General features: G+C 42.4%; 1 protein-coding gene across 9 annotated transcripts in view; it reads right to left on the reverse strand.

Annotated features, from left to right (window-relative positions):
• The window catches only part of FAT3 (FAT atypical cadherin 3), a 422,304-nt gene that overhangs the window by 220,248 nt on the left and 174,468 nt on the right, over positions 1–27,588 (reverse strand). For all 9 annotated transcript variants that reach the window (XM_064505138.1, XM_064505137.1, XM_026109215.2 and 6 more), the window contains one exon: positions 11,449–11,763. In XM_064505138.1, coding sequence (XP_064361208.1) covers positions 11,449–11,763 — 315 coding nt within the window. The remainder of the gene's footprint in view (positions 1–11,448; positions 11,764–27,588) is intronic.

Genomic DNA, 27,588 nt, shown 5'->3' on the forward strand with positions numbered 1-27,588 from the left:
AATACATAGTTTCCAAACCAAATCTCTTCAAGATCTGAAAAGCTACTTGTTAATTACCATACAAATAAATTACTGCAGCATAGATTCCTTGCATGCAAATCATCTGACAAAAACATGTGATTTCTCTTAAAAGGCAACAAAACCGAAGCAGATGATGACATCAGCTCGTATTCACACAATGCAATGAGCAAAAATGTTCTTGCATGGAAAGTACCAGCAAATGTGCTATCAGGAAGAGTGCAACTATTATGGAGTAGCCTGAGACTTCAGACATCTGGGTTAGCCTCCTTGTTCCATGACAACATCGGACAAGCTGTGTACGGCTGTGCATGCATTGACTTGGCTGAGAAGGAGCTATTTTTTTCCACCCAAGAGACATGAGTCAGCTTTGCTCACACATGCCTTGCAAGCTTTATTAGAACCTTTCGCTTTTCATTGCCCCTATGAAACTGGAATACTTACTGGTCTTGCCTTTGGATTAACAGCGACCAGGGCAAGGAAGAGCTGAAAGACAGGGGTGGGAAATGACGGGGCTGTAGGGAATAGGATAGGAAATAGAAAAGGAAATACGACCTCTTGAGCCCCCTGTGTTCAAGACCTGTTGTGCCCAGATAACCTCTGCACTGAGTGGGAGGAGGCATAGGGTCAGCCTCCTAGTCAAGGTTCAACAGGGACAGGCTGGGCTGGACCATCACCAACGAGGCTTTATATCATATATGGTCAGGAGCTATGGCTTTGAAGGCAAATTAAGATCAAATCTTTACTGCTGGCGTAGGTTCAGTTCTTAGCCTCTCCTTTTTTCTCCGTTCCCTGTTTGTAAAAAAGGAAAAATAGTACTTCCCTATCTTATTGTACAGTGTGAAAGGCTTAACTACCAAGGGAATACAGAACCACATATGTACAATACGGCATAGGCATTGCAAAAGCCGTAAGATGATCAATCTGAAAACATGGTTACAGGACTAGGCCCTCTTTTATGGAAACTTTTTTTTTTTATTTAACTTCAAAACTCTTAGAGCTCTGCAGGACGTTATGTATTACAAGAAAGATGTGATTAGGGGGTCTTCCAATATTTAACCCCTAGATACTGCTTTATTTTTACACATATATGTCTCCCGTTAAATTAAGCTCTGTGCATCTAGACATATGGCAAGCCGATCTGTACAATTATACAGATAAGGTCACATACTTAACTGGCAAGAACTGGCAACAACCGTACTAACTTTAGAGAAGTTGTGTAAGTGTTCTCAGGGAGAGGAAAACACTCTCATTAACATAAAAGGAAGGGGGAAGAAAAGGGAGAATAATTTCACAGAAACAAATTATCTTTGGTTATATCAGTGTAATTCTGACAGAGATTGGAAAGACAAAGAGAAGAAGAAAAATAACATAAATCCACTGTTAGCCTCAATTTTTGAACAAACCAATTTAGCTGTATTCCAAGCTGATGAGGCTTCAGAGATTTATCAGGAGCTGATGCAACCTGCTCCGTGATGGAAGACAAAGAAGAATCAATAGTCTGTGATTACTGACATCATGATGGCTTATGCAAACACACCTGCCGTTACAGTTGCCTTCTCTTCTTATTCCCATTTCCCAGGTATTTTTTTCAAAATATTCACATGCAGCATAGGTCAAACTTATTCTCTCAGACAGAAAATGTCTCCATGATCTTTGTTTGTATGCTGCTAGGTACTGCAGGATCAAATCTTACATTGAGAGTAGATCATAGCTACAGTCCTTGCCTCAAAGCAAAGAACTTCCACTCCACAAAGGGATATTAGAAAGAGCCCGTACAATAATGTGTAGATACACCATTCAAGCTACTAAAAGTGCCTGTCCTAAGATGACAACAGAAGCGTACTCATAGCAACTAAGCAAAAGGGGAAAAAGTACTGATTCTAATATTGTCCAAAATCACAGACACATGTAGCACTGTTGATTGTTAAGCAAAAGCTAAATGCAAATCGCTTGACTGACTACAAAGCAGTAGCAAATAAAAAGAAAACAAAAACAAAACCCTCAACCTTTCACCTCAGCTGGCCTAACATCACAGCTTTATACTCCTCCTGGCATCTCCTTCTCCACACCCTTAAGCCTGCACGAACACCACTGCTCACACGCTCCATGTCAAAGTACCCATAATTCAAAAATCCAATTTCCCCTGACGGAGCTCAGTCTTGGACCATAAGCAATTGTAATACAGGGGCATTCGCTGCTAGTATCATAACAATGTTCAGGCAGGAGATGACACGTATACATAGCATATGTATGTGTGCATATGTTTAACAGGGCTGTGACTCAGTACATAGTTTCACCCAACAATCTCAATTATGCTTCTGCCACTGATAATAATTCTATCAATCAATAGTATTTGGCTAGCTGGAAGTTAATATGACAACCCTAATTACAGAACTTGGAAATCAGTGGGAAGTGAAGGAGTAGTACAATATATGAAAAAGGTAGCTGGTTTCTTGACTCATTCTAACTAGTTGTGGTGCCTGGAAAATTATAAATAAAGAAACTTGACTGACAGGCAAGGCAGAAGATTTGGTTATACAACTAAGCTGAGAGCCAAACATAGTTCTGAGTAGCACAGAGGTTCTACTTTGCTGTCTCTGTTGAAGCAAATGGGAAGTTCAGGTTAAAAACTGATGGTAGACTGAATAAGCGAGGATGCAACAGTCCAGCCAAGCCAATGGAAATACTCATGAAGTCTCTTTCTATGAAAGAGGAATAACGAGGTTATCATCATGGAGACTCACATGAAGGTAAAAACTTCTATAAGCCATGTTTAAATCTGCTGAATCCAGAAATATGGCATTTATGACCAATGTTTTAATTATCAGTACAATTTTAAAGGTAGCTCTTGATACCAGAGACATGCAGCAAGCTGAACTACATTCAGTGCTTGGCAAATCAAAAACCACTGCTAGAAGAAATCAGGTCTGTTCAGGAGTAAGAAAGGAAGCAAGGAAGAAACAGGCTGGCTGAGTCCAAGATTCTTCCTTTATCAGTAAAATCAGTGGTCTGGCCACTAGATTATAGTTGCTTAATCCAAAATTACTTTATATTCCTCTTCATCCTACCATTTTAGAAGTGATGCTCCACTCTCTTTTTTATAAAATTTTATAAATACATGACTGTGAATGGATGTGTATTGATGCAGACATGCCTGAAAAAAATCAATAGCTTGCACTTTCGGAGCCCATTTTATCTGCAAACTGTCTGCTGTGGATTAATTCCCAGAACAATCACACGAGGTAAGTAAATATTTCCACTTATATTAAAAAAAAAAAGAAAAGAAAAAAAACATTGAGGTTAGGTGACTCACTCAAAGTCAGAATAAGAGTTCATGTCACTGCTGGTTGCAGCTCACGAGTTAATTGAAAATGTACTCCAGGGAATAAACGTGCACTGGCAAGCAGATGGACTTGATGATTTACATCCTTTCCTCTCTGTTTTTTTTATTAGTATTACTATTATTGTTGTTGTTACTACAAGTTCCTTGAGGCAGCAACTTTGTCTAACATGTAGACTTCCAGGTCCCATTGTGATTAAGCAAGTAACAGCAACATTTATGGTCCTTTGATTTGCTAGAGGCTAACCCAGGGCTCAAACCACTGGAAATACGGTGTCTAGTAAAGAATGAGCCATCCCAAAGCAGAAATTAAGGTTTTAAATATACTCAGAAGTAGCCTGAATTTTAACAGTGAGCATATTGTAAAGGAGTCGTAAGACCCATGCTTTAAAGTAATATTGAGAGCTGAAAGAAAAGAAAGACCTTTTTACCTTGCTAAAATAGACATTAATGTTGCTCACTTACAGATATATTGGGCTGGACCATGCAACTGTTAGTCAATGTAGCACTTCGACAAGCAATGTTAGAAACAGAGGAAGGAAGGGAAACCAATGTCCACAAATTTACCACTGATTTAAGAGACCTACAGTCAATGATTTCTTGTTCTGTAAGGTCTCATGAGACAGGTCACTTGAGCTGCAGAGACACCTACAGCATAAATGGCAGTGAGCATAAGAGTCACAGATCTGCCCGCCATGATCAACGTAGCTCTCTTACAAGTATCGTACAGATGGCCTGTACACACACAGAGCTAACGCTGTACCACGCCAAACACATGGGCTTAAGATGCCAGTGGCCACCATGCCACCATGTTTCAGAAGGCAGCCTCCAGCCCAGGAGGGAGCCTGACCTGCAACACCCTGCAAAATATTTCCCATTTTGTCGAGTGGAGTGCCTGAAAAGCACCCTGCAGGGAGACGGCAGGTTAGAATACAGAATCCAAAAAAAAGCTAAAGGTCTTCCTTTATGAAGTATCTAAGATTTTATTTCAAAGGAAGTTTAGAAAGAGTTTAATAATATGAGCCGTGTCAACTGTAATCTCAGACAGATGCCCGGTAATGCAGCAGAACATCCATGCCGGGGTGGGAGCAGGAAGTAGGGAGAATCAGTGTACAAGAATGAACGTAAAAAGCTGCCTATTCTTAACAGGCTAAAACAAAAAAGGTAGAATGAAATGGACCTTACAAGAACAGAGTGACAAAAGGAGCAAAGTAGTATTAAATTTAATTTGATACCGTTGATACAAAGTCCATTTAAAACATCATCATAGAAGTAATTTTATCTTTCCTAATAGTCTAGCGTTACCTTTAATTATTATATGGTGGAAGGTTTTAAATGCCCCATACTTTTTGGAACTAATAGATGCTAGCCTCTCCCCCAACTCAACGTAGCTTGGGTTTAACCCTGAAAAACGTGAAATGCTGTGGCAGGAACTAAGCTGCCTCCACTTCCATTCATTGTCTGCATGGCATTTTGCATCACCCAAAAAGCACCAGATACCTTCATAACTGGATCGTTAAAATCACTGAAACGTGTCTCCCAGAGCAAGATGTGTCCCCCTGAAATGACATCCACCACCTGAAAATCCCAGCAGAATTGAAAAATCCCGGAGTGTTCAACAGTCTTTCTTTCTCTGCTTGAAAAAACATCCAAACTGGGGCTTTGGAGAAACAGGAATTTACCAGAGAATCCCAAGAAGTGCTCTCCTGAATACATAAGCCGCAATCACTCTCTCATTACCCTTGTTTCTGGGCTGAAAAGAGCCACTGGATAGCCAAAAGCTGTACTACTTATAACCTTCAGGACACAGTGCAACAGCAGAGCACCGGCTTTAGTTCAGTCTGTGCGGACAAAGAACATGTGCAGAGATTTCTTGAGAAAAAGAAGACAAAAGTATCCTTAAAAATAGGGACGCATGGCAGGAAAGGGAAATACTGTTTTAAAGTGGCATGGCAAATCTGGTATTCAGCCCTAGCGGGATCCTATGCCTTCTGTTTCACAAAGTGTAAAAGAAAGAAAAACGAAGCCTGCTTACAAGAGATTTCTTCCTTAGCATTCACATCTATTAATTCATGACCCTTACTAACCCCACATTACCTTATATACATATTAATGCTATTTCAGCAAGAAAATATCCAGTCTCTTTCTATACCTAGGTGCAGCATGTGACAGTTCAGAGACACCTTCCAAAAGTAAAGAATCACTGCTCTGAAAAGATGTTCTGACCTACATACACAGTTTCTAAAGCCACTAGCGCATTTTGCTTCAAAACAGAAGCAAATACTAGTTTGGGAGTGCCCGGGATCTGCCTTTGTTGAAACAGTAATTGGTGCTGGCAAGGTGTAACCAAATTTCTCATATACATCAGCATAAATCTAAAGTAACTTCATTAGCATCAATACCATTGCAGTGAATGAGAACTAAATTCATTCTGTTGGCATGTTAGTTAAAATATCTCTTAATATAATCTATGTAAGACTGAAGAGAAGCTTATTGGGCTTGTCCAATATATGTGGAACACTGAAAGATAATGCAATGGTTTGAATTAAAATTCATTGTTTTCTTCAGAGGATAGAAAAGTAATAAATCCATGTAGTAAATTACCACTATGCTGTGCTGTGAAATTAGCACCCATACACATGAAATAAAAGTAAGAATTTATGGCCCTAATCAATCGTTTTTTTATAACTCCATCTGTTTTATTCATCTTTTTCCACAAACCTCTCACCCCAAAATAACCATTACGAGGCTCACCGGGGCCGGCTCAGGGCTGCTGTAGCATTCCCAAGCACGCTCCAGCACAGGGCTCCAGTGGAGGGCAGGGAGCCAGCTGGCCGATCCGCTCTGTCAGCACCAAGATTTGCTCTGTCCTCCTCTTGTCCAGCCACGACTGCAGTATCAAACTCACCTCATCAGCTAATGCTATTTATTTAACTGCCACAGTAAAACCCAGTTATTTCGCACAGTGTCAAAGTGAGACTGAGCCCTCACGCTTTGCACAAGAGTCAAGGTAAGAGAGAAAAACCACCAGGGACAGAGTATAGCTGGAGAAGTAGAGAAGATCCTGGTACTCTTCTGGCATCTAAAGGACTTAGGAGTCTAAGTTCCATCATTTTCAAACACTATTTAGCCATTAGAGAGTGTCAGCGGCCATGGTTCAGATTAAATAGGGTATTTCTCCATTAACACGAAGGCATGTGTTTAGATATGTTTAAAATCCTAAATGCTTCCGTCAATGGCCCCCTTTTAAAAACATGATGTGAGCTGTGCTCTCACATCAGCCAGGGTGTAGGTTAAGCCACCGAAATGCAGATACTGCCAGTTTGGCTTTTAAAAGCGCCCAGCAGCAGGAATGCTTCCATCTCTGTTGTATCTATGAGGTGTTTGGAAAACACAAGGAGAGAAAGTATGCCTTTCCTCGCGGCAGCGCAACCAGGAGCGAGCCGCTTCAGCTATTTGAAAACCATGTTAATCACCCCCTCGCATGGACGCACAAAAGGATAATAGTATATTTCAATATCCCTTGCTCAGTGAAACTAAATATATCCCTGTTTGCTCTCTTGGACCTGCTAAATCTAGGGAGCACTCTACATTACTCTGAAGAACAAGGCTCCCTTGTTCTTGAGCATGGATGATTTATAGTTTCACATGTACTCATGTGCTGTATTATTCACTCAGTGCTTGTACCTATGAATATCAGCGCACGAGATGAAAGCGTACACTGAGGCACAGACTGACGCTCAGCTCTACGTTAGAGAAAAATCCTAGGTGAAAAAACAAAGAACATTATGGGAGGTGGCAGGGGTTTTCCCAGTCCCCCTCTCACCGCTGCCTTTACGGAGCTGGATAGCTGCGTGTGGGAGGGCGGCACACGTTCTCACCTTTCTCCTCCTGAGCAGAAAGGAGGGTCGGCGGGGTCTGCTCTGCCACCTCTATAAACCTGAAACATGAACCTGCAAAGAACAGCCCGAGGCGCCAGAGCTCCATTTGCATTCGCACTCCTGTGGCAAGGCCGGCGGAGGCGGGCGTCGCAGCTCCCGTGGTGTGTATGTCAAACCGTTACAGCCAAACACATTCCCGTGTCACCTCAGGCAGCAGGAGATTTTGGCGAGATCCACCCTGATCCACCTCCGGTGGCGAGAGGGCAGGCTGCAGAGGTTGCCTTTGGTGGCAAAGCTTCTTGCCCTAAAGGGCCTTTTAGCAGCCCTTCACTTCTGGAGCAGCAGCTCTTCTTCCCTCTACTGACTACTCAGCAAATTGAAGAGGGCAGTCCTAAACGGTCTCGAGTCAGTCTTCAAAAAGACCCAAATATATGTGATTTATTTGCAGTGCAATAGTGCCTAAAATACCCACCCAGAACTGTGCCAGTCCACATAAATGTAGGAATAGGCTTTGTACTAAAAGGCTTTACTGCCTACAGAAGAGGCATACAGACCCTGGGAAAAGGAAGCGTTCTTATTCTCACTATCTGGATAACAAATTAAGACACAAAAAGATTGTACGCTTTGGCTGCAATGGCAGTTCTGTATCAGACCCAGGAAAGAAGTCTGGCTTCCCTACGTCCCAGCTCAGTGCCCTGACCGGGTGGCAGCACGCTGTAGTGGTATGTGCGCCTCTAGAAATTTGCATGACTTGAATGAGCTATAAAGTAGCTGAAAGTAAGCTCAAGAGGAAGACAAACATGGTCATGACTGAATTCAAATGATCACAGAAAAGGAGCATGAGACACCCTACAACCAGGGTGCAGGAACACCCAGTGGATTCCTCTTAATGGCAGCAAGGACCATCTCAAAAGAAGTAGGGATTATACACCTTGTTTGGCCTGTCCAGTTCATCACTGCTGCAGATAACCATGTCATCTGGAGTAAGTGCAGAAATATCTGAAGTAACACCCACCACCAGATACATGCCATAAAATATGCTACGCCTTGCTCTCTACTTTACACCAAACCAAACTTTGTCAGTGTAAAACACCAAGTCCTAAAACCTAGAAATAGGACACAAGAGGCCAAGGCTAGCAATGCTTTGTTCTCCAGCAGTGGTGGGAGATGTTGCTGAAATATATCCAGATGATCTAAGGAAGTGCTCTTTGATCCATTATCCATGCTTCTTTGCTGCAGAGAAAGGCAAACTCCTCTTTCCTGCCTATCTTCCTGAGACCAGTAATGATCTGAACTTGGGGGATATTCATTTCCGAGCACAAATCTAGCAAGAGATTTAACCATAAGCACATTAGCAAGGCCCAATCACTCAGGCATCTGAGAAATTTCTTATTACCACAAGAGCACCCAGCCAATTTCCCGTCTCTATTTAAGGCCAAGTTCTGATGCTTCCCATGAAAGGATGTAAAAAAATGTGGGATGGTGCTTTCATGTTGCCTCTCAACACCTGATTAGTCACAAGGGAAGGATGTCAGTTTGTTGGCATTGTTTAAACTTTCAGGCTGACACAGAAAATAAAAAATTCCCTTCTCACAGATGACTTTTCTCACTCCAAGGCAGGAGCACACTCACTCAACCCACCTACACTGCAATCACTACATATTTGGGTTCACATTAAACTTTTTAATCTTGATTATACAGCACACTTCAACATTTAAGTCTGCCATGCAAGGCACTCCATGAATTACAGCTTTGCTAAATCTCAGCAGGAACATGGGGCTGGCATGCTACAAATCTCTTCTGTTTGTGCAGAAGCAGCCTGTATAAAACAATCCTAGTGTAAACCACTGTCTTACAGAAACTAATGTCATACACAGAGATGATTAAAAGTAGCCTGGCCAGATACCACAGTGTCCCTTTCTAGTGCAAACGCACTATGCTTTTGTTGCTGGGATGCTGGGAGAAAGCCTCCCGATGCGGACACTGAGCACGGTGCAGGCAGAACTCACTGCACTTCAATACTTTACAAGGGAGGATGAAACCATGCATCCAAAGCGATAAACCTCCCTTTTTGGGACAAGGCACCTCATGGCACACACAGTCAGCCTGATCACTTTCAAAGTTAAAAAAAAAAAAAGAAAAGAAAAGAAAAGGCAGCCTTCCCAGCTTTCGATGTTTTGCATTTCGCAGCTAAGTGAGTTGGATAGAAGGGGATGATTTATCTCACATATACATGACAAATCACAGTCGGTCACCAGCCAGTAGGTTCATCTAATGCAATGGGGGCCCTTCAGGGGCTGCCAAAATAGTAATGTTAATCATTCTGAAGCCTTTAAGTTAAGTTCTCAGGCAGCAATTTTCTCAGGGTAAAATGAAGATGAACAATCTTTAGAGTTAACTGCAATTGGAGAGAACGAAGATCTCCTTGTTAGGGAAAACTATTCTCGTCCTCTGCTCTGGAGTGATGAAGAGCCACGTCATAGCCTCTACTACCAGCTATAGCACACGAGCGTTAGGGGCTCCCACAGCAGACTGAGGCTGCATCGTGCTCGGTAGATGCCAAATGGACTGGGGGGGACTGCAGCATGCCAGTCCTGAGTACTTGTCACTGCCTTAAACTGCCATCTAGATGAGAGCAGTTCTGCTGAACACGTTACTCTGTGAGAGGAGCTGGTACCAGGGGAGCACATGCGTTATACATTGCAGAGTCCTAACTGCTATTTTGCCCAGATGGGATTTATGGGGCAGGGGGAGGGAGGAAAGTGATGCAGATGGAAGAGCCATCTTCGGCCGTTTCAAGTGTTAAAAATAAGTGAGATTTGTGCCTTAGGGCTCAGCAGATTGAACAAAGTGATTATATATGCTCAATGATTCCTTTACCTGGGCTTATGCCTGAAAAGATCCCTACCCCTTCTTATGTCACATATTGCGATGGGGTTGCCCAGCCAAATGTTGAAAAGCTATTTAGTGAATATCACATATCTATCCCAAAATAAAAATGTTCATTCTTGGGTTTACTCCTTCTGTTTTTCTAGCTGTTTTGAAATTTTCAGCAGATACAAAAAAAACCAACAAAAATAAAACACCAGAACAAAAAAAGGAGTATCCTCTACCAGGGAACAACCCAGGTTTGTAGATCCTGCCAGCAAACTTCTTTCTAAAAGTCCTGGAGCAAAGCCCAAAATCTCCCATTACAACAAACATTACAAGAGCATGAGTCCTCTGAAGTATTTTGACAAATACCAGCCTATTCCTGTGAAACGGTTCACTGACTCTTTAGCTACAGAACATGCTTTAGGGTCCCTATCACGGTGAGGAGGTTTACCAGGCAGATAACGAACAATGGACGGCCAGGTAAATGCTGGAGGGAGGACCGCCTGCAGCAGAAAGCAGGTATGCACACAGCATAGCATCCATGACCGCAAGTTTAAGGTCTCAAATGTCTCCTGGTGTGAGTTCTTCATCTATCCCCCAGAACAGTGCACCCACAACACCTAATTCAGCAAAGCCATTAAGTGCACAGAGATCCCCGGGAGTCAGTCTGCACGGGCTTGCATGCTCCACTGGACCTGGTCCCAGGCTAGCTAATAACAGGACTTCAGCAAAGCTTAAAAGAGCCACCAGGCATACAGAAGCATATCTGTAACATTATAAACACAGGCTAGATCCCCAGCTGTTACAAATCAATGTAAATTCATAGATTTTTTTTAAACGCCAGAGGGACTATTAGATCATCTAAACTGTCTTTTTATATAAAAGAGGCTGTAGAATTACACCCAGTTACTGTTATGCAGAGCCACACGATATGTGCTTGACAGCTGTAGTGCCACTCACTTCAGTGGTGCTACACCAAATTACAAAGGATCAGAAACTACAACAGCTTGAATCCACTTGCTAGCAGTGCTCTGCATGCTCAATGTAGCAAAGTCTCATCCCTGTGGGCACAGCAGAGAGGCAACAGCCAGGAGCCATTCAGTGATCTACAGAGAAATGATCCATAGCAGCACAAGGGAAGAAGTAACATCACGTCAGCTGCCAGTGCACTCATTTATGAGTGCATTTATGAGGAGGATGCTTTAAACATATAACTAATAAGAAAACCGATGTTCAGAAAGCAATACAATGTCAGAGGATCCTGAAAGGCAGCAACTGATAAACATTTAAATCACATTTGCCTACTGCTGTAAGACAGTAGGATTTCCTTACCTGTTTTGGAATTGATTACAAAGAAGTTCTGAGGATTTCCGCTCGTAATCCGGTAAGTCAGTTTTTCATTAGTGCTGGAGTCAGGATCCTGGGCTTGGATCTGAATGACAGATACATCCTTCGGGGAGTTTTCCATGACAGCTGGGTAATAGATAGGTTCAGAGGTCAGAGGAGCGTTGTCATTCACATCTTCAACTTCAATATAGACTTCGATGGTAGTGTAGAGTGGGACGACGCCATGATCCGTTGCATACACTGTCAACCAGTAGGATTTGGTTGTCTCCCGGTCAAGAATATCTGCCGTGTAGATAACTCCTGCAGAAAAACAGCAAGCAGAGTATCTCAGGGATAAGAACAATGAAAAAAAAAACAGCTGTTTTGACTGGGGCATACTGTAGAAATGTGTTCAGATTTATTAATTACTCCAACCTCACAAAAAAATATATATGTACATAATAAAATAGCAACTTGAACTCAATCACTGTTTCCTAAACTCTGCTCAACATCTCAATCCTTTGTCCCAAGAAATTCTGGAGGAAAAGAAGATGGATCCTCATAAGTGTCCTAACAGTCACAATCTATTCTCTGCTGGGACTGTAGCCGACAGAGAGGAAATGCATGTGTTTTCTGCTAGTTTGGAAAATGAATGTTACATTCAAGAGAGATAACTTACTGTACAATGCCTAAATCTTGGATAACGAACTATCAAAACCTCACACAGCAGCATTTCTTAGGCAGTATACCCTCTTTTATTGCAAAGGAAGGAAAGGTTTTCCCATCCTATCTACAGATGTAAGAAAGCATCTGCTGGTTTCGTACGTGGTCCTGAGAAATGAGAGAGAGTGAGTGTGTTTGTACAGAGCCAGAGGCATGCAAAGGCCTCATCACCCACCATGCCATGGAGCTACCTGCCTGCATACCTTTCCTTCCATGACAGATTTCCACCCGCCTTCATTTCTGCCTAAAGTGATTTAGAAATCCATCCTCCTCCTGAAATGAACACCAAAATCACGAGGACTTTAGCAAAAGCAGATACAGGGCCCTCGGATCAGAAACACCTCCTGGCACAGAGACCTGCTCATATTTGAACTGTCAAAACCTTCTCTGACTTGGGTGCTGATGGCAAACACAGAGAGGATCAAATGCATCCGTAACAACACAGACAGGTCACGTCAGCATCAAAATTCACAAATACACTTCCCCACAACTTCTGGGATACATATGCCAAGAATGTTTTCCTCTCCTAATCCAGTGCTAAATCTAGATGACACATTAATATAGTGGATCTCAATCTTGAAATATCCTAAAAGGGACAGTTTACAGACAAGCAAGTCCCGTTAAGAGAGAGAAATAAGTAAGGAAGCTGCAGGGCAAGCTGGTAACATCAGAAACTTGAATTTAGGCTCAGATGTGCTTGCTGGTACTTAGAGCAATGCATCAATTCCTCATTCAGGAAAAAGGTGCTCCAAGATCAGTGCTAATAAGGAGGTAAGTGTGCTTTCTTGTTTTTTTTTTTGTTTTTTTGTTTTTTTTTTGTTTTTTTTTTAACAAATTAGTCTGTAGCAGCACACCAGAAGCCAGAGTTGCATGTGAAAGGTGTTTCATGCAGACTGGCTTTAGGAGTCACCGAGGAAGTGCGTGGGCTCAGTTCTCACCCTCCGTTGCCATGGTCAGAGCATGGCCTGCCAAGAAGGGATCCTGCTCCCCAGTCTTATCAGGAATTTTTCTTAATGAGCTATGTAAAGTTCAGATATAATTTATTTCTGTTATTCTGCAGCCCCAGTCTTACACACCAAAAGACAAGCTATGCCTAAAATCCAACTCATAAAATGATACCACCAGTTAGCCTTTGGTTTAGAAGCAAACTGGTAGGTCTACTGTATGTTCTTGAAGAGCAGCCAGGAAAATTATGCTCCTTAGACTTCAGCAAAAGAAATGCATGTGATGGCCTGGTAGAGTTCTCCAGTCTCTAATGACGTGAACAATCTCAGCACAAACTGCCCTGGACGTTTTACAGCAGAACTGATCCTATTCTGAATGACTGGAGAGAAACAGGCACCCGCAGGATGATTCACCCGATCTGTCTTGGAGATTTCTCTTAGGGTGGAACTGTTTCTTTCCATGGGCTGCATGGGCAGCATAGGGTGACTTTTAGTCACCTAAGTCAAGGAGGTAAATTCCATCCTCAGAGACTACCACATCCTGCTACAAGACAGGAACGCCTCCCGAGCGTGAACGGATGCTGCCGGTGCACAGGGAGTCAGGACCAGGCTACTGCCACCCCCATCAAATTCTACTCTGGGCAGGAGACAGCACAGGACCCGCCACGTAATTATTTGATGTACAGGCAACTGTTTTCTAGGATACATCCTCTTTTTTTTTTAATTTGGAATTTTTTAAATATATTTTTAACGCTAGTTCGAACGGACAGATATTTTCCTACAATCTGATCAAACAGAGAGAGAAAGGGGAAAGGAGCAGTACGAACACCAGCCATGTATAGACTCAGGTCTTCTTCCAGTAAACATCAGGTCCATGTCCTCCCTGATCATATATATTAATTCACCTACCAAGGGTGAGCATCACAGCACTGTAGGACAGAGGCAGAGGGTATTCTAAATATCCTTGTCAGCAGGCTGTGCTACATAATGACTTTCTGTAGAAACATGGGTGAAATATGTAGCAAACTGTGATGAAAATGCCTAGAAGTCCAGCAGAGAAATTACATCCCAGGGATGAGAAGAGTCCATAATAAATGACACCCCGTGGAAATAAATAAATAAATAAATAAGTCCACGTGGGCAAGGAAGAGGCAAAAAGATGAATAATAGTGCTCCTGGAGATGCTGATTTATTCAGAAGGCACAAATTATTTTAGATCTTTAAACAAAAGTTGAAACGAGTGGGTTTTTTTCCCCCCTACTGAGAGCAAGGAACGTTCTAGCAGATTAACCACTGTTTATGAAGCTGAATTCACCATTATTGAGCTGCTAATAAATATATCTTCTGAGTCATTCCTTTCTTTTATGACTCCTGGCAACAGTTACCTTGCATTTCTGCACTTCAGAAGGAAAGGATCATGAAACAAGTGCTAGCAACTGCCAGAGGGTCTGCTACACTGGATTCGTCCTTTTACTTTTGATTTATTAAAAAGCCCCAGCTACAGAATAATTCCTTTTGCTCAGTATGTCTTGCCATTTCACCTGTCATGACACAGCTGCTTGATGAATACAGAAGTCGTCCTTCGTTCACTTTCGGGTTTTCCAAGTCGAGACCCTGTGCTGCCCCGGGAACAGCTTCCACCACTTTCCTGAATGAGCTGCAAGAAGTTCCTCCTTCCTGACCACCAAAACATGGGTCTAAAGTCTGCACCATGGGAACCCTGGCAGAGCCCTATCCTCACCTCACTGAGGTCAGCAAAAGCTCTCCACTGAATGCACTAGTTTTCAGATCAAGGTCCAAATCATCAAGAGCATCCCCAATGGTACTTTCTGCATCACATCAGCCTGTGCTTTAAGTAGAAAAAGCTTTAAATTAAAAAAAAAAAAAAAGTATCCACAAGGACACAAAAGCTGCCCCAATTTTAACCAATCTTTCCACATATCTGATGGATAACACCTCTCAGAGAAGTGCTAAACTTCATCTTAATGAGGTGTTAACTCTGAACACTAATGATAACATTTAACTATCAACAGAGTTTCTCCTTGGTTATGGTATGAAAGCAAAAAGGCTAATACAGCTGATATCAGGAGCTAAAAAATAGTCTCTGGCTTAATCCAGATAGGCCCTGGGCTATCTTAGTTTAGCTGAGTAAAAGTGTAAGAAGGGTAGAGAATATCCCTGTAGAAGACTGCCACAAATTCAGTAAAGACCTCACTTGCTTCAGAACTTAGGGATATTAACAGATATTAAGCACTCAGAGGAAGCATAGACCTTTGTTTTCAGATACGGAAGAGCAGAGAGGAGGAGAGGCCTTTGGTACAGCTTTGAAGCTTCTCCTGGACAGATTTTGTGGTACACTTTTCCCAGCTGCCTGCTAATTAAAAAAGAAATGAACAAGGTAATTATGCCTGAGTCGAAAATATCAAGAAACATGAAGAAACACCATCGGAGATCCAGAAAATTTCAAAACGATAAAAAAACCCCGAAAGGCTGAGATTTTGCAGACCCATTTACGGATGAGCCTGAGAAATGGATGGGTATACAGTGCTCCTGCCCACCGGGGCGCTACGTCGCGAGGAACTACTGCACTTCGACACAAGGCAGCTGAACTCCTAACAAGCTGTACCTAAGCAAGCTCTTTATGCCAGCCTCAGCGAAAACTGCTGGATTTTGCAGTAGCCTTAAAGGACTGAAGCCAGCACTTCCTCGGGCCTGTGTCACCCTCAGAAATAAAGCCAGTCATCACTCAGAAAAGCAGTGCCAGCGATACGCTTTCCGCTGCACTCCTCAAAGCACATTTGCCCTGCGTGATTTGCAAAGCACCCTGTGCATTACCAACACTATAAACGAAAAATAACAACAGATCGCGTTAATCTCTGATTAAAATCCTGTGCACATTTATATGTAAATTAAGCACAGCCCTTCGGCTCTCGGCAATGTGCCAGCAATGCAAAGGTTGTGTGCTTGTTTCTCTTAAAGGCTTGTTTTCCCTCTTGCCCCAGGAAAATAAGGGGATAACATTTTTACACTGCTCCTGCAAGTGGCACATAGTGAGATGCTGCATTCTGATGGGCTAAGGCAAAAAAAGCAGTGGGAACCTAGTGGCTATTAAACTGGACAAAAAACGGGTGAACTGGAATTTTATTCCTGCCTCTCCCACCGCTTTGCTGTATATCTTTCAGCAGACCTCTTCAAAATCACACAGTCCACTCCAAAATTATCTCAAAGCTGTGTATTTACTAGAGCCACAAGAAACCTGAGAGGCTCTTGAAACAAAAAGGGATTACGCAAAAACATTATTTTTTCCTCATCTCTTTTTGCCCCCTGTTTGTTTACCTTGCACGTTTGACAGCACTTTGTGTACAGGTCGCGTGATGAATGGACCTGCCACGGCTCTGCAAGGGACTGTTTACTGGAGCTGTCAGTCCGCGTATTTACATAGGTGCCCATCACCATGGATATCTGCTTCTTACATACGTTCCTCCTAAGAGTCAGCTCATCCTTCATGAATAGTCTCAATAGAGCAAATGCTGAAAAGAGTTCAATTATGTGTAGTTTTTCTGAAGGCAAGATTAAAAGACAACTTGGTGGTCCATAAGAAGCTGGGCAGGGAAAAAGATGGAATAAGAAGGCTCTTTAATCTAGCTGAGAAAAGCAAATCAAGGCCTCCGAGTTGGGAGCTGATGTCAGAAAAAGGAGACTGCAAATATTCAACAGGGAAGATATCTGGCAGGATCAACTGCTTGCGAGGGAAGGGCCAGAGTTTCCCATCATTTGGTACCTTGGTCCTGGGACAGGACACTTTACTGCAACATAACCTATTCTTCACCCAAGTTATTGGCCTAGATGCAAAAATAATTTAGCATAGTCTTTCAAAATCCTCTTATCACACAGAAGTACTGGAGAAAAACCCTCAGTTATTTCTTTATCAAAATACCACAGTTATTTTGCAAGGAAACACCCTGCTTAATACCATCAGCTCTGCTCAGTCATTCAACTGCGGAAAGTCTAAATGACAAGGCGTTATGTGTTCCTCTAGTTCCTTTCCAGGAGTACAAGCTAACTGCACAAACCCGCATCTCAGATTGGGACATCAGGAAAGGCCAGATAAGGTAAATGAGTCCACTTATCCCCAGGTCCGGACCCAAGAGTGGCCCCAGAAGAGGACTGGAGGAGTCTGGCGGGAGGTAGTGGAGGCAGAGCAGGTCCGGCACCGCGAGCAGCGGTGGGAGGTGGAGGTGAGAGTGTGGCACGTCCCCTGCGATGTGCCCAGCTCCTGGGGGGCTCTGGAGCAACGAATGCCAGAGCACGGCTGGCTCCATCCCACAGAAAGCCAGCTCCCCACTAGTGCAAAGGGCTGGTGCTTTAACTCCCTATAAAATATAGAAGCTTTAAGGTTACTGAAGGGCTGACAGTGATGCATGCGCCTTCCTCCTGACTTCAGCGCTGGGGTCGGTGCAAACTCACTATCAATATACGTGGTGCAACTTCTGCGCTGCAAAGTGCTACAAAAATCCATTTCCAGCGCCTCGAATCTCAAAACGAAGGCGCTCAGGGCAAAACAGCTACAAAACAGAAGTTGGTCTGCCCCCAGGTTACAAGGACAGGAGCTAGGCAGAGTCCGGAATGAATACTAACAATGAAGTATTCAGGGCTCTGTTTCATCCCCTAAATTCAAAGGAAAAAAGGAAAAATCATTGATTCTGAAATACTACTAATTATTCATAACCCTCGTCAAAGCCTCTGCAAGTCTAGCGGTAGCAAACACACCACCTTGTTTGTCACCGAACGTCAGCCAAAGTACCACAGCTGCACTTCCGTGCTGGCAAAAATAGTAAGGGCAGTTTTACAAGAAAACAGGTGAATAATGATATTTTTCAGAAACTGTCGTCTAAAACACAGGAAAAAACACCTATCCAGGCCTCACTGAGATGAATGCTTTACATCCACCCATCTACACTCCTACACCCCAGCTCGCATCAAATCCTACCCCCACACAGAAGCAGCACGGCTGTGCAAAGATTAATTGCAACAGGGGGTCATGTAAAGATTTAACAATGTAAATGCAAATGTCAGAATTAATCCATATTCCTAGCATTGAACACGTATATGGTTTTTGAATGACAACAGAGAGCTCTCATAGGGAGGAAAAGTGTAAAAAGAATGCAAACCCACTCCCCGTTACACCGACAAGCATAAAAGCAACCAAAATGACTTGATTTGTAGATAAGAATTTTGCATCCAATTAAGAAAGAAAATTTATGATTTAAAGAAATCTAACACTATGCCTAGCCCATGTATTTTTTATTTAGGGACCTCACATAAAATAGGCGATGATGTGTATAAAAGCAGAGTTTATGTCTCTTTCAGCAGATATTTATTTGATTACTTCCATTAAGGGTAAATTGTAAATATAACGTACAAGATTAAACAGCTTCAGCGTAATGAACATGTGAACTGTGCCAAGCACAAAGGCCAGACTGATTCGGCACACTGGGGCCACTGAAGCCAGTGGGAATCAGAATAAATGACATATTATATTCACCTCTTTTCAAGTCTTCTCAAGTCCTGACTCACTAGCTCCTGTTCTGAATACGGACGGCAGTATCACATCAACCACCAACTCAACCGGAGCATGAAGGAAGCCTATCGTTCATGCCACCCACAGCTCACAGTAGGCAACTTTGAAAATCAGGCTCCTTATTCTGGTGATTAAATGGAATTTCAATGCATTCAGCTAAGCCCCCCACTGTGCAAACTGTGTCCTCCCATTTTTATTTTATTGCACAAATTTTGTGAGCTTTAATACATACTAAAACACAAACCCGGCTCCTATTGAAGTGTGTGGAAATATCCCCATTGACTTAAATGGAGATTAGATCATGACAAGGAACGATTCCAAAAGCAATATTAACTTTGTGAGGTTATACATATGTAGAGCTTTCTAATATTCTTTTGTCTCGTTCAATGCTTACTCTACAGCTCCACTGTTTATATTATAAAACATACATAATAAACTATGCTCAGTCGTACAATGCAAGAGAGGTAACGCTCCTGTCTAGGGCTTAACTTTTAATTTTCTCTATTTTGCTGATGTTTTGGCTATACAAATTTACTGTTACATCAAAATATGTGTTTTTACAGAGGATATTACAGCTAAGTTCCCTGTGCAGTCAAAGAGAATTAGAAATCCAATCCTCCGCAATGCTATCGCAATAGAGATCGGAGTTAGTCTGCAAATATACTTTTAGCGATCACATTATTAAATGTAATTTCATGACTATCTAAAACAATCAAGACTGTGACCACAACGTTCAACATGTTAAGAAATGTAATATGTCTGCATGTAATAGATACGCAAGTAGACAATGTAAGGGTTTACAATGCTCACTCTATGTGACATGCCACTGTGCATTACAGTGGCGATTTCCTGTCAAGCTCGGAGTCTGGAAGTGCAGACCACCCGCGCGCTGCTGCTCCGTACACAACCCTTTTGGTGTGTAACATGGCCGCAAACCTCAGGTGCTCATGGAAAAAGCCACCACTACACAACAGCTTAGAACAAGCATGGCTGGTTGCTCTGCAAACCAGATCTGGTGCATGAGAAAATAGCATCCGACCTCTGAGGTTTCCTGCTGGTCCACGCTTGAGCCAAAGGCAGGGACACTGCGGCTGAGCTGGAAGCACAGTGCAAGTTGATGGTGCAAATGCAAACCAGGTCCGGCAAGGTTCACTGAATGAGGTGCAGTGCCATTAAGATGCATTGTTAGACTCTTGTAGGTCTGACCTTGATCCTGGCTAGAGATGGAGTCATGTCCAACCACACAGAGCCTGGCCAGGGTGTGGAATGAAAACGCAGCTTAATTTATGAGAGTAAGAGGGGAAATTCAACTGACTCAAAGTAATAATCAAGTTTAGGTCTGGCCAGTGCCCTCTCAAGTTAAAAAATACACACAGACACACATAAATATATAAAGTTATGTGTATTCTCCCAGCGTGACTGCGGACCACAAGTGTTCGCTCTGGGTGTCCCCGTTTCTGCTGGCACCTTGTGCTGCCTCCTTCTGCGGGGACTCAATGGGGTGAATGCGCAACCCTGCACGGGGTCTCATTTCTGGGGGCTTGGGCGGCAGAGCTCCCGCAGTCGCCCAAGGCAGGCACTGAGCTGGCAGAACTGTTGCCAAAACATTGCAGTTTGTAATAAAGTTGCATCTTTATGAGACTGGAAAAAACCCAGATTAGGTGCTTCACCTTCAAGTTTAATTATATTCTGAGGTGAGATCTTTCCTTCATTATCTTCAAACGACTTAAACCCAGTGCTGCTGGTTTTCTTTGCTTGCTTTCTTTGGGGGGAGGGAAAAAAAAGCTTACAACTTCAAATCAAAATGAGCTGTCACTTAAATATGACATCTTCAAGGTCACTTACACACCAATTTCAGAGCAATTTTCCAAACACATCATCAAGACACTGAACCAGACGCTTAGTCAAATAAATTCTCTATCTTCTTCAATTTATGAATTAAATTAAATAAGATGTGCCAACATTGTAACCTGACTAGGCTTTATTATGGTTTCTCTATCTTCTGTCACAGCCCTCTACTTATTTAAAGAAATTTTCATTTTCAAGTTCCTTTAATGCTTTTTTGCTTAGGCAGAAAAAATCACAAGCATAATCATATATGGATAAACAAAAATATGCAATGGACAATTCTGAAAGAACCAAACTGTTTTCAAAAGCCATAAATACTATAGAAAGCCCTCTCATTTATGAGGCACACTCCATCACTGCTGAACAGTGAAATAAAAACCTGCAGTTCAAACCAAGCAGAGAGGGGTCTTCCTCTTCGATCTCCGAGAGGTAGCAAAATACGGCGCCTATTCATGAGATCAACTTTTTGGTATTGGTTGGACATGTGCAGGCTAAAATCTTCAGTAAACATAGCAAGTATAACAAACGAAAAGAACAATTTGGGGTGTCATACAAAATTTAGATTCCCCAAGCATTTATAAATGTTGCCAGTAAGACCCAGTGCACATGCTTAAAGTAACTTCAGAAGAAGTACACTTGACTATATCATTTCATTCTATTGACTACGCAATTGTTTTTCCTTCTTTTAAAAGCACTCATGGCTACTGGGGCTCCGTATAGACATGAATTACAAATTATGAATTCTGTTCAATATTATAATGCCTCTGTATGCCTTTATCTCCCTGTATCTGTTTGTCTCTACAGCAAACTACAAGTTCTGTCTCGTTTTCTGAACACCATATGGATTATAAAAGTCTTCTGTGCTTTCAGCTCATCCGTGTAGCCTTCACAATGAAATCAAACGTGCAGATGGTATCAGCAGAAATTCTTACATTGTTAGCACCAACAATGAAATCTGTTAAACCTCGATAATAATCCATTTGTATGGAGGCACTTTTTCACAAAGGGCCTGGCTAATGCCCGGAGTAACCCACATTTGCAGCACATTCTCTTTAGGAGATTAATAAAGAGATCAAAGTCTCACCCATGTGTCCTCTGACAGGAGGACGGGGAACCTAGTTTAAAAAGAAGGGTTTGCTCCTGGTTATTTTAGAAATATCTTAGAGATCTTTATTTTAGAGATCAGAAGCAGCACAAAGCTGAGGCAGGAAGAGGTGTGGGAGAAAAAAAGACACATGATACTCTAAAGGATTCTGACAAAAAGTGCTGGCCTGATCAAGAGTGGCAAGGGACTTACGTGCTGGTTCTTCTTACTTTACAATGATCTTTACATCTTTTATATTGCCTACAGTAAGAAAGAGTGCTTCGGGACCCCTTCTGCAAAATCTGTGCCTATCTGCTTCGAGTATTTCATATCTCTGGTGAGGGACCTGAAAGGGACCTGGGGCAATTCTGTTGCTGAATGGGACTTCTAAGGGGGGCTGCCCACCAGCGTCTGCCTGGAGAACAAGTACTGGCGCCAAAGAAGGACATGTTAATTTTACCTAGACTAAAGTCAAAATTAAAAGGGCGCAGACTCTACTGATGGACCTCAGTACTGAAGAGCGTTAGCCTGGGACAGATGGCCAAGGCAAACAAGCGACTACCGGGAATACTCCACCGAGTGAATGTCTTTCCCTTTTTTGTTGAACTCTTTATTATACTGGAAATTAAGTAATTTTCTCTCTCTTTGTCTCCATTTCTTTCAGTTCTGTGCCAGCCCTGAACAAACTGGTAACCCTACAAAAATAGTAACAGCATTAATCCTGAAATACGCCTTATGTTCTTCTCTATCAAAAAATAAAGCCAGAGAAGTAGTCAAAAAGGAGAGAAAGAGTATCTGTGAAACTGATTCAGTAGTCACACTGGACTTGAACATGTAAACTGTAGAAAAGAAGCTGTGACTGAAAGGGCGACTGTGAAGCAGAAAGCAAGCACTGGAGTACGATTTGCCCCCTCTGCATAGCACAGCAGCACTCCCGCTACTACAGAAACAGAGAGCCTGGAGTGTGCTTTACAAAGGATGTCAAAAAATTGGAGGAGATGTAAAAAAGAGTTCCAAAAACAGTATGAGAATCAGAGAAAATGATTTACAGTAAGAAAGTTAAACACTTCGATCTGCTAAGCTTATTAAAAAGAAGATGGAGAGGCAACTTGATTACAAAATCCATGCAAAGTTCATGGGGAAATATTAGTGGGAACTAAAGGGCTCTTTAATCTAAGAAAATAAGATGGAGCAAGATCTAATGATTGGAAGCTGAAGCCAGCAAAAATAAAACTAGTAATCAGCTTCATATCCTTCTTTATTATTTATTTTTCCAAAGTGAGTGCTTAATTCCAGGAATACATCCTTCCCATCTCCAGTCATCTTCAGGTCAAGACTAGCAGCTTCAGGAGGAGAAATATTTCATCTCAAATGTATGTTACACTTTAGTCAGAAAAAGATTACTGGACTCAATAAAGAGTCAAGAAGGTGAAAGATAATAAGCAGTGTGATGAAATAAGAGGATCTGGTCCCTTCTGGCCTTAAGTGCTATTAAATTGTGAGTAGTGATCTGCTGTACTCTCCGAAGCAGTATGCAAAAAGAAGAGTCACTGGATTGTGCTGAGTTACCAAATCACTCCCAACTTACCCAGCTAATTCCCTTGATCAGCGCTATGTTATTGCAAGACAGTCCCTGTACTGTTGTCCCCATGGAGGGGACAAAACACATATAACGAAAAGATAGCACCCTCCTCGCCCAGAACCCTTGTGATGGAAATAGTTATGGCTGTAGAAAGGTATTGTGTCCTCCCATGGCAGGTAATTTGGGATTCAGAATGGAAGTTTCACCAAACAAAGAAAAACGTGGAGTTCTCGTGCAAGCAGAAGAGACACTCCAATGTGAGGCAGATGTACAAGTGTAGCGTTGCCCAGAAGTTTTCAGAGAACTTGAAAGAAAGCTCAGTTAGGGAAACGGTAACTTTACCTCTCATTTTGTAAAGTACTAAGCCAGAAACATCTTGGTGAAAATTTAAATAGCAGTCTTCTCACTGGAATCTATGAGGGCATGTAAGAAACCAATGAGCCTGGTCTGGAGATGTGCACATGCCATTACACATAGCTGGACATGACATATGGGTGAGCCTAGAGCAACATCTCTCACTTTTGTCCATCCTGACCATTACGCTGCCAGAAGTTACAGTCAGTGAACAAGCTGGTCATCCTTCTGCATTTGAGGAGAAACTCTCAGTTTACAAGAGGCTCTTAAGGAGCAAACCTTGTGGCTTTGTAGGAACAATGCATTACTCTATTCTCATGCTTTGTACAGTCATTTTTCCTATGTATAAGGCCTCTCAAGCCAGTATACTTAATAAATATTCTCCATATTGTAACAAAAAAATATTCTTTTGCAAAGCAAAACACTCTGCATTACACTCAGGGTCCTATGAAACACAAACTGGATGTACTGGAATCTCAAGTTTTACCTAGACACATTTGCAGGAATCTCCTGCGTCTAGAAAATGAAAGCTTTTCCTCTGAATCACACTGGATTTGTGCATTGGGGACAGATTTATGCAGCAGATAGCATGTCAAAAAAAAAGACGCAGCTTGTTTTGAATCAGGACTACTGTATGCATTGCTTTAAACTGCCCAGCTGGCAAAGCTTTTGATTTTTTATTAAATACAGTTTTAGCTATATCCTTTCCTCTCTTCTCTAGAGAGAGGCTGGGGAAAGGAACTCACCTTTCAACCTTTATGTCCAGAGGGTGTAAAATCTTCTCAAGCTGCTGCTTCTGCTCTGAGCAAAAGTTCTCGTGACTGCAGCAGACAAAATGTGAGAGTTACCTGGAGGCCAAAACTTAGTTCAGCCCTTTGAAGGAAAGATCTCCTGTCAGTGCTGACAAGGATTAGGAGCATCTCTTGCTTTCACTTCCAGAGGGACAGGAGTTCCCTTTCAGATTTGTTAAACACATATTCAAGACCATTTCCAGTCTCACTCCTAAGACTAAAGTTGGTCACATACCCTTGGTCCTCTTTCTCTAATGGGGAACCCATGAAGAAGTCCCCACAAGACACTCCTTGCATGAATGCTGAACCTTAGCAGGGAAACCTGACTGGTATGGTGTTTTCATCCTTGCTGTCACTCCAAAGAGGGCCACAACATCTGTGCATAAGAGAGAAGTTGATACCTGCCAACTCATACCACAGACCACACAGCCAACTACGGATGCTCTTGTCTGAACCAGCAAACTGAAGGCCACTGCCAAGCTGGGTCTAGTCCTTTCATTAACCAAGGCTTGACCCTGCAAACCTGGAGAATTACCTAGAAGGATGGGACAGTCCAGCCCTTGAGTACATGCTGAATTTAACTGTATCTCTAACTGCAGAGCTTGGTCTTTCTTTTGAAGCCAAATAAATAGGCTGAGGAGCTGCCTACTTAGAATTCATCAGCTTCTAGACACTTCTTACCTGACAACTTGACTGACCTAGAAATTCTACCCTGAATGCAGTCAAACACTCACTCCTCCCTTATTTTTGTTTTTTAACAATCTTATTTTATGTGGCAGATGATAGGCTGCTCCCACAACTTCCTTTGAATCTCCTTTTCTCATTTTCTAACGCCTACCCCAACAGCATACATCTTCCACCAAATATAGTCCTCAGCACCTAGGGTGTGCTCACACTTAAGCTGACCCTCTCCTAGCAGGGCTAAATAGCTACGGAAATCGCCAAGAGCAATCCCACATGCTTCTAGGCACCTTTCTAATAGAAGGGCCTTAGAGAGAGCTACAAGCTTTGCATGGGAGACACCTCATCTACCGCCACATCTATGATAATAAAGTGTGAAATAACTAGAATTCATTTCCATGCTGAAATTTTTCCAAGACTCTTTGAGCAACTTCATGGTATCTCTGCAGGGAAAACTGCACATGATCATTCAGACAGCCAGAATTTTAATTTTCTACTTTGAGTAAAACATGGAAGAAATGGAGCTGTGATTATGGCAGCAAACCTAGCGCAGAACTGTGGCCCACACAAGCAGACCTTAACGGTGTTTCAGTCTCACTCTCTGTGTGGTAACAAATGGAAGGGTCAAGGAAAATACAGGAGTTTGGTGGAAACCGCTGTTCTTTTAATCTTCTGGTAGTTTTAGTCTGAAATTTATCTTCAAAAAATATTCTACAGGTGAGATGCTCTTCTTCAGAGAAGCAGACGGGAGGAAGCAGAGAGCTGAGATGCAGAAGGGACTGTGGCAAAGCAGCTCAGTAAGGTAAAAGCCTTGAGGCAGACAACCACACCATAATTACTGGGAACGGTACCTGGGACTCGGTGGCTACTGCCTTTTGACTCCGAGCAGAGTGAATCAAATAAACGTGCTGTGGCTCCAGGCTCTCTCAAGTACAATCTTTCATGTAAGACACAAAACTCAGGCCCTTATCTCACCAGAGTCCTCACCGGGAAATGGCACTGGACTTTTCTGCCAGCTTTGCCTGCTCACTTCTCTAGGAAATTAATGACCCAAATCAGGCAGCCTGACAGCCCAGGGAGAACGAGCAGGTCCGCACGACCCAGCCCCTGCCGCCTCCGCCGGACAAGGCTCCCGTGCCCTCCGCAGAAGGCAGCGCTGTATTCCCAGCTGATGCATGCACACACACACATAAACTGTAGCAGCCCAGTTTTAGAGTAGTTAATGATTAGGCAGACGGAGCTCCCTGAAGAGGCGGGGAAAGTGAACGTCTTGATAAAGTAAATAATGAAACGCTGCAGTACCAATATACGCTGTGCGATCCCTAGAGGGAAACCACCAGCGTGAGCCATAATGAAATAAAAGTCATGGAAAAAAAGGGCTTTGCTGTGGACACGACCCTTATGTGCTCATTATGCACTGTAGTGACTTCTCTCGCTTTATGACACTTATTCATCTTGGTGAAATGCTGTACGTATCTACAGACAGATATGATTGTGTAAAAACACATGCACATACCCTTGCACATCTACATATTCTAAATGAAATAGGACGAAAGGAAGAGTGATTTATTTTCATTTCAGTAAACAGCTAGACCATAAACATGCACTATGTGTTCTCTGTATGGGCTGCCTTACAAATCCATCATCTTATGCAGTTTAAAGCTTTCATAAGCACTTAGCATTTGAATTTGCATTTGTAAATTTTTTAGCTTTGAAAAATGTCCTTGTATTTTATGCTTTAAGTTCTTAAACACGCAGTAATACAAGTGTGGGCTCTGCCCAGGGCTCATCTAAAAGCTGCACTTAAGACAGCCAAAGTGTACTTGGTTATTTATACAGTATTTTGAATGGAAGTTGTTTTTTTCCAATGTGAAATGCATCAGTATCAGTAAATCCTAAAATGCAATTTAATTTTTTATTTATAATGCATGTTTGCCAACTCTGGAAGTGATAAAACCAACCAAACAAAAGCCAGGAAATTATCCCAGATCCAAGTGCGGGAGAAAGCGTGGCTCCCTCTAATTGAGTTTCCTTCGCTCTTATCTTCTATAGATCCCTTAGATTGTTTTCCAATTTTCATTTCCATTTCTTCCATTAAATGGCTCTAACCTCTGACCTCCATTTACTGCCACCCATTTATCTTCCATCCTTAATTGAGATGTAACGTGTCCACTTGTCCAGTGCTGAGCACTACAAGCCGGCAGCGTGCTTGATAAACACTAACTCCACTAGGAAAGCTTCCTCGGGAAAGTACAGTTCAAAACCATATTCTTGAACAGGTAAGTCTATGCCATTAAAACAGAGTTTACCTTATAAACATACTGTGCGGAAGACCAAAATCTCAGTAAGAAATAATTACTTTTGTTTCTTATTTGCTTTTTCCGATACAAGACAGAAGTAGATTTGCTTCAATCCTGGGAGGGCAAGGTGAGGTGACAGGGCCAGAGGGAAGAAAACAGATGAGGCAAGCTTTCAACAGCCCATCATTTTTTATTTCCAAAGAGAATAATTTTCCATGGGAGGGTTTGCAATCGGACTCTCCCTTCCCCAATTCAGCG

Source organism: Dromaius novaehollandiae, chromosome 1 (assembly GCF_036370855.1).
Source record: "Dromaius novaehollandiae isolate bDroNov1 chromosome 1, bDroNov1.hap1, whole genome shotgun sequence".
Classification (NCBI taxonomy): Eukaryota; Metazoa; Chordata; class Aves; order Casuariiformes; family Dromaiidae; genus Dromaius; species Dromaius novaehollandiae.